The following is a 7,760-nucleotide window of genomic DNA, read 5'->3' on the forward strand; positions in this document are numbered from 1 at the left end:
CTAAATTCTCATCCATTCTTTTTCACAAAAAGACCTAAGACTCTAACACTATGCTTTTCATACCTTTGCTTTGAGTCTTGATTTCCATAGCCTTTTTCTCATTTTGGATTTGTCGTGAAATACCTTTGAGTATCCTTTCTCTTTAGATACAACTTTAAAGGTTCTTTATGCATAAGACAAAGAATCTATACATCACTTTAAGGTTAGGTTAGATAGATTCTCTTTGAGTTTTGTTATCATCAAAATCAATGCTCATTTTGAGCTACACGAGGTCAACACAACGGCTTTGGCATTCGGAAGGTTGATTTGTGTGGGAGGGAGGCCATGTGCCTGAACCCAAAAGGGAGAATGGGTAAAATGCAGGTCATTGAAGGCCATGTCTGGTGGCCACTCTGGAAGACAGAGATGCTGATTATGCACTGACCTGGGCCGATTTCAAACACGAATTTTGCATCCACCTCGTGTTCAAAGGAGAAAGTGAAAATGCTGTTTTGCTTAGTGGAAACTTGGAAAGGCCTTCTGGTGGACCAGGACTTAGTCAATGCAGCTTTCACAGTATTTGCACTGAAACTTCTTGAGGAGATAGTTTTGCCCACTAAGATTTTTAATTACTTCAATTTAATTGGATAGGATTGCCTATCATTTCTAGTGTCACACAATTAACAATTGAATCAGAAGAACATTTTGTCTTATTTTTTGAACAGAAATGAATAGCATTTCACATTTGGATTTGAAAATTGGGATACAAAGAGTGCCTTTTTTTTCTGTGTCACTAATTGCACAATTTCTGTAACATGGGAGTCAAATGTGCATGGAAAGCTCATGCTAATCTGGATCATCCTTTCTATATTACATGCTTGGGTGTCTGATCTCTCTCAATTATCTTCCATGGTCATAAGAGTTGGTATCTGTCCATGGTCCACAAAATCAATCTTGCTCAGTCTCAGACAGCATAACACTTGCTCTGGAAGCTCCTCTTGTTTTTGTGCCTGTTTAAAATTGTTAAGTTTAAGTTAGTCCAAGAATGTCTTTGAAAGGTTTTGATTGCTTCAATATCCAACACTATTGATGAATGTTATGAGATTGATACATTACCTGAATGGTTAAACCAAGGTCAACAATTCCATTTTTAAGACGATCTCTAAATGATTCAAGTCCCTTCCTAGATATGTAGCTGAAGCGATGAATATCAAGATCAATCTCAAAATAATTGGGGCCCTGCATGTGAGACATTGCCAGTTAGCATATATCAACCATATACTGTAACTATCATGCCATGTAGAGTATTTCATCATATGAATGAATGAAGGAATGAGAAGGAACGAGCCATCGCCAACATGGCCGTTAAGCAATAGCTGGTAAAAATGTTTGTGTGGAGAGAATCTGAAGAATTCAAGCATAGTATGCTCAAATTAACCAATGGCAGAACTAAATTTGAAGGCAAAAGTTTTGCTTCACCTTATAAAATTCATGCTGGGGACGAGAAAGGACTGGTTTTTCATTATAAGCATTTACAAGCTTCTTTTCAGCAGAGCTTAAATTGAGATCCTCAGGATTCACCAAACCAGCCATTATCTTTAGTCTTTCTCTAAACGGTATGCTTGATTCTTTTGCAAATCCTTTCACTTTTTCCATCTCATCATCTATCAGTCTCTATTGATTAGAAGAGATAGTGAACAAACCTGTACATAATATAAAGCAAAATATATGCTGCCAGAGCAAATAGAGAAAAGGACAATTCAATTCAAATTTACCTTGATATTATCCTGACATTGAGAAGAAATTTCCTTCTCCCAGTTTTCAGAAACCTTAAAATACAGTACGAGACTCAATCCTTCCCCATCACTATCACCAAGAAACATTGCAGCAGGATAAGTCGGCAACTGCCACAAGACACACAACAGGATAATACGATGCATGTAAGAAACTGCTCAGCAGCAGCTAAAATTGGTAAAATTGCACATATAATTCCAGGAGGAACACAACAGCAACATGAAAAGTATCTTGCACACACACAGCATGTTATACATACATGGGTGTGTTGGAGATATACCTGGATATTTACAATTAGAAGAGAAGGGATTTTCCCTTCAACTTTTACATTAGGGAGCTCAAGGTGTAGTGCAATGTGATTAACCTTTCTAGGGCAGATAAACATATCAACACCAATTGGAGTATATGGACTGCAATTTGGAGCAGGGCACTTCCTCTTATCTCTGCATCGTAGATCATTATACAATTATATCTTTACCTAATCACAGAAACAAACAACAGAATAACCACTTGTGTATATTGCCTAACCATCCAATGAGAGGATGATTCAACATCATACTTGAAATAGGTCTCGCCACGAAGTTTGAAATTTGAGGGAGGAATCTCACACCAACATCCCATAGTTGACTTCTCTCCCATGCTACATGGAATAACAAACCCTGCTTTCGGACAATACAAGAATCTTTTTGAAGCACCTGTAAATATATGTGATTGAAAACCTTTGTTACACAACCATATGATCATAATCAAAGTAAAAGATCAAGTTCCAACATTCTACTCAATGACTGCACTAATTATTTATTGCCTGAAAAAATTAACGTCAATTTAAAGATCTAAAATGGAACAAGCAGCAATAGCATGAACAAGATCACACAACAGAAGACGTACTAAGTTGGAAATAATTGAAATGTAAATTAATATAGGTAAGTTGAATTTCATTCACTCAAAAGAAATTTATAACTTGAATACTTACAGTGCTCACTCATTTCATCTCCATCACATGATTTCCTCTTAAAGGAAAGCTTGAAAACACCTAATTTCTTTTGTTGAGCTGACGCATTTAAAACCTTATCATTGAAACTTACAGAAGGAAACAACCGAGGTAAGCCAGATTTTATGGTATTCTCTTGTGAGTGTCTAACATCTTTTGAACTTTTAAAGCTTCCATAAGTATCCAACAATTTCTTCATTCTGTTTTCCTCAGTCTTCCCTGATAGCGAAAGTTCATAACCCTGGGTACCAATAAGGGCAAACCCCTTTGAGTCATTGTGTTCATCTCTGCTTATCCCTTGTCCATCTATTTTCACAAAACTTTCATGGTATTCTTCATATTTACCCTGGCCATCCATAAAACATGAAGAACTTTCATACTGAAGCACTTGTCCACACGAAATATTCCCAACTGCAGAGCCCACTGATGAAAATCGATCTGCAGATAAATAATTACACCAGCAAGAAAGCACACAGAGATGGAAAAACACCTCAGTATAACATTTTTTTTTTCAAAAAAAAAAGCTGCATAAATACACAATCTACAAATTAAGCTGCCACAGATAATGCCAAGTCATATATTATGAATGTAATTAAGTAGAATTTTGACATTCTCTACCTCCAAGCATGCTGCTGAATTCATCATCAGATTCAGATTCCAGAATACTGACTGAATCAAACCAAGCTTCCTCTTGGCAAACTCCTGTAAACACAAACTTCTAAAGTCAATTCTTAAGCCTCGTTGTTAGGATCATACAGCCAATGGTTTGAACGATTGTTCCATTGGGTAAAACAATCAACAGAATAGTTTTTCCATCTGTGCTTGCATTTTGACAATGCTGAACTTGGCACCAGTTCTCCAAAGCCAGTAAAATTAGAAAATAAACAGGGTGCAAGCCATGGGTGGGGAAGAGAGGAGAGGAGAGGGGAAGAGGAGGAGAGGAAAGGGAATCAGCCATGCATCAATTAACCTTAAAACAAGGAAATTATGGACAAAAATGTGAAAATTTCAGCCATTGAAATCTTTAATTTGAACATTCAGACATGTGAGCTTCAGCTGTCTACACTACAAAGACAGCAGAAAAATCATGATTACTTCCAAAAAAATTTTCAGGACATCCACAACCCTTGCTTTCCACCAGATTCTCTACGCCAACAATTATTCCCACCAAATTTTGTGAAAGCCAAAGGTAAAAAGTTGATAAGTGAAAAGAGGTCTAGGAAGTGCAAGCATAATGTGCGCCACGTTATATGTATGTAACTGAAGATTTATTTGGATGATGAGCCCATAAAAAATTCTCTCTTAGTTGGCCACCCCTAAAACATGAACAACAACAATAACAATAACTCAACCTTAATGCCAAACTAGTTGGGGTCAGTTATATGGATAATTTTTCGCCATTCAGCTTTATTGGACACCAAATCCGCAGAACTCATGGGCCCAAAATAGTGTCTTTATGCATATTATTTGACTCTGGATAATCATAAAATGAAAGACGTACCATCAATGCCTACTTGACTGAGGTGCCATTGCATCTGCTTGAGGTGGTAAGTTGAATTGGAGGCCGCAGATCTTCTCGAACTAGTTTTATCATTCTCAAAATCCATATGGACAAATTGACTCACAGCAAAATCTGTCACACATCCTGTATCGCTACTTATTATCTTGTTCGCATCATGAGAACTAGACATCTTCACATGGTGTTTGCCAAATCGCCGAAGGTGTTTCTTGTGTGTTTTGACTCTTTTTGGTGGAGTGGAAGTGGACACACAGCCACCCATTATGACTACTTGATTATATAAACCTGTCAACAAGGAAATATCATTTTTATAAAATATGCTACCCACAGAAGACCTCGGAAGATGCAAAGTGAATCGGATACGACAACCAATTCTGCCAGTTCTTAAAATACTCTAAATGACTGTTTAGCTAAAATGATATATGTCACAAGCAGGAGTAAGATGTAAAGATAGAGCCAGATCTATCTATTGGCATGAGCCAGAGCCCAGAGTGGCTTCACAAAAATTCAACTAAATGTTTAAAAAGATGTTTCAGTGCCATTCGGCTTAGCTTCTGCAGCTATAATTATCACCTCCAGGAAATGAATGAAATTTGCTTCTCTGCTAAGAAATGAAACAAATGAATCCTACGAATGGAAGACTGCTTATATTGATTATGTTGATAAAACTTAGGAAATTTGCTTCTCAGCTAAGAGAAAAAAGATCAGAACTGAAAATTGGTTAAATAACAATGATCATATCAGTGGAAGAGTAATTATGTGAAAATTGGCCATATGACAATATATGCAATCATCCAATTTCAAACCAAGGGATAAAAATAATAGAATATGGACCAATACTTAAATTTAGAATATAATATATTATAAAGTAATAAATTTTCAAGAAATTGAACCCACCAATTTCCATTTGCATTACAATATCAGAAGTAAGAAATTTCATACCGTGGTCAACAGTCTTACAACGATCTATGAAATCTAGAGAACTTGAAAACACAGCAAAGGTAAAAATAAAATAAAATCTGGGAGAAAAAATATCATGACCTTGTCCAAAAAAGGTTCAAAACTAATGAAGGAGAGAGATCCTCTGCTCACTGCCAAAGAAACACCTGTTTCAATGTTAAATAAGAAACAGCTATAAGAAAGGTGAAGAGAATCAAGAGCAAAATGATGGCAAAGGGTCCATATCCAACAAGGTAAACAAGCTAGATAGAAACAAAATAGAATGAATCACAAATGGAAAAACTTGTCCATATCAATAGAAAGCATTGAAATGTTGACATGGTATATTGTGACAAAAGGAAATGCATGAGGACGAAAAAGAAAGAAGGAAACAATAGACAATAACACATATGAAATTAAACAGACAGGACTTGCTAGAAAACTAGACAGCAAAGTGATATATAAGAATAATTTAATATTCAATGAATGAAAAAACTTGTGATCCAAAAAGAAATTATCAAACACAAAATTCTGGAAAAGTTAGAATTTAGAAACGGGACTGTAATTCGAAACAATGAAAAAAAAATCTTGCATAATTGAACATTTAAAGGAAAACCCAGATTAAGAAAAAGACATATAAAGCATGAAAATTGAAGAGCAACCAACCTGAAGAAGATAAAAGGAAATGGCTAACTGAAGGATCCCTCTCTCAGTAAATAAACAAGGACAAAAGAAACAGAAAGAGGGAGAGATATTAGAAGAAGAGAGGCTGTAACAGATGGATGAATGAGTGGGTCCGACGATGCCGGATCTGGGGACAATAGCCAAAGAAAAACAACACTCTGAGTTGCCTTTTTTCATGGTTTGTGTAAAAAACTTGGAGCTTTTATAGGTCGTTTTCTTTCCAATATGCATTCAAAGAAAAGAAAACATTTTTTCCTTCAAAAAAAAAAACAAACACAAAAGAGCTCAAGTCTCTCCTTCTCCTTCGATTGTATCTTTTACCCTTCCTTTAGCTTTCTTCTTTCCTTGAATTTCGCGGGTGCCTTAAGACAAAGACGATGCTGTTGGTCAAACGCAACATTTAGTCATTTAGGCTTGGTTTGCACTTATATAAATCTTTTTTTGAAAATTATTTTTTTATTATTATTTTAGAGTATTCAAACGGAAAATAGTTTTTTATAAAAAAAAAATTAATTAAACTTTTTATAAAGTAAAATAACTTTTTTTTAAATAAAGTAATAATTCTATTAAAATATAAAAATATTTATAAATATATAATATAAACATATATTTTTAATTTAATATTATAATTAAATAATAAAAAATATTTTTATAAAAAATATTTTATTAAAAATAATTTTTATATGAAATATCTTTCATGCATAATTATTTTTTAAAATAAACAGAATTACGGTGTTTTTTTTAATTTTTATTATTTAAATTAAAAATATAAATTATTAAAATTTTAATTTATTTAAGTTAATAAACAATAAAATTTTAAATTATTAAAATAATAATTTATTAATTTTTTTATTTAATTAAACTAATAAGAAATATAAACGTCACATTTAAATATAAAAAGACTAATGCTAATATAACATTTAGATATGTTTTGTGTATATCCTTATAATATTATTTTTTTAATATTTTTATCTTATTTAAAATAAAATTAAAAAATGTGAGCTATTAATTTTTTTAATTTAATTATATCAATAAATTTTTTTTTAAAATTATTAAAATATAGGCACATTAATTTTTTTTAATTGAATCAATGACGAAATGCAACCTTTCAAAACTTTTTTGTAAAATTTTTAAGGAGTAAAATAAAACTCTATTAAGGAGATACCTACGTCTATACTACTCTAAATTGAAATTTTAAAGGAAGGCAGTAACTCCTTTCAATATCAAGTTTGGTATTATATATCGATTTAACATTTAAACTTAAATGTCTTATATATCTTACTTATAATTTAACTTTTTTAAATTTTTTATTATTTAAAAAGAAATTCTAAAAATACATGCTAATAATTTATCAATTTAATTGTGCCAATAAAAATATTTTTTTAAAATTATAAGAATATTAACTCATTATTTTTTTAATTGAAACATTAAAAAATTTAACATTTTAAATTTAATAAAATTTTAAAAAAAATTAAATGTGAGAGTACATATTCATATTTAAATTATTTCAAACTAAAAATTATAATTTTAGTTAACCCCTAGTGTGTTACAACGGTTGAGCAACGCATCTCTAAAACACTGTGTCATAATGAATTTTTAGAAATGGCTAGGGGTGTGCAAACGGTCGGTTCGGTTTCAAACCGAACCGAATCGATAAAACCAAAAATTAAAAATTAAAAATTTTAAAAATCGAACCGAACCGATTGATAAGAGAAAATCGAACCGAATCGAACAGATAAATATCGATTCGGTTCAGTTTTAAACCGAACAAATCGAAATTCATAAAATTTCATATTTTTAACATTAAATCTAAATAATAAAAACATAAAAACAAAAAAAATTAGAAATCAAAAC

The 7,760-nt window shown here is 32.4% G+C and overlaps 1 protein-coding gene across 3 annotated transcripts; it reads right to left on the minus strand.

Moving 5' to 3' along the window:
• Positions 1-666: 666 nt before the first annotated feature.
• Positions 667-6,262, minus strand: LOC110663730 (uncharacterized). 3 transcript variants are annotated; one of them, XM_021823133.2, is made up of 11 exons: positions 5,889-6,255; positions 5,325-5,389; positions 4,266-4,568; positions 3,383-3,466; positions 2,747-3,202; positions 2,333-2,468; positions 2,054-2,216; positions 1,755-1,883; positions 1,459-1,653; positions 1,096-1,218; positions 667-989 (listed from the first exon to the last, which is right to left on the minus strand). In XM_021823133.2, exons 3-11 carry the CDS (start codon positions 4,543-4,545, stop codon positions 876-878), a joined length of 1,680 nt encoding a protein of 559 aa, XP_021678825.2. In that variant the 5' UTR covers positions 4,546-4,568; positions 5,325-5,389; positions 5,889-6,255; the 3' UTR covers positions 667-875. The 3 variants fall into 3 exon arrangements, with proteins under 3 accessions (XP_021678825.2, XP_021678831.2, XP_058009450.1); XM_021823139.2 differs by having other exon boundaries at positions 5,226-5,389; XM_058153467.1 differs by lacking the exon at positions 1,459-1,653 and having other exon boundaries at positions 5,889-6,262.
• Between the last annotated feature and the right edge of the window lie 1,498 nt (positions 6,263-7,760).

The sequence above is a fragment of the Hevea brasiliensis genome, chromosome 9 (assembly GCF_030052815.1).
Source record: "Hevea brasiliensis isolate MT/VB/25A 57/8 chromosome 9, ASM3005281v1, whole genome shotgun sequence".
Classification (NCBI taxonomy): domain Eukaryota; kingdom Viridiplantae; phylum Streptophyta; class Magnoliopsida; order Malpighiales; family Euphorbiaceae; genus Hevea; species Hevea brasiliensis.

Bases quoted from the DNA above. Each gene is read 5' to 3' on its own strand.
- LOC110663730 (XM_021823133.2), bottom strand. From the start codon at position 4,545: ATGGGTGGCTGTGTGTCCACTTCCACTCCACCAAAAAGAGTCAAAACA. The intron at 2,217-2,332 runs GTATGATGTTGA...TCTACGATGCAG, and splicing joins CGTGGCGAGACCTATTTCAA to AGATAAGAGGAAGTGCCCTG. The intron at 1,884-2,053 runs GTATATCTCCAA...GTCTTGTGGCAG, and splicing joins TTCTAATTGTAAATATCCAG to TTGCCGACTTATCCTGCTGC.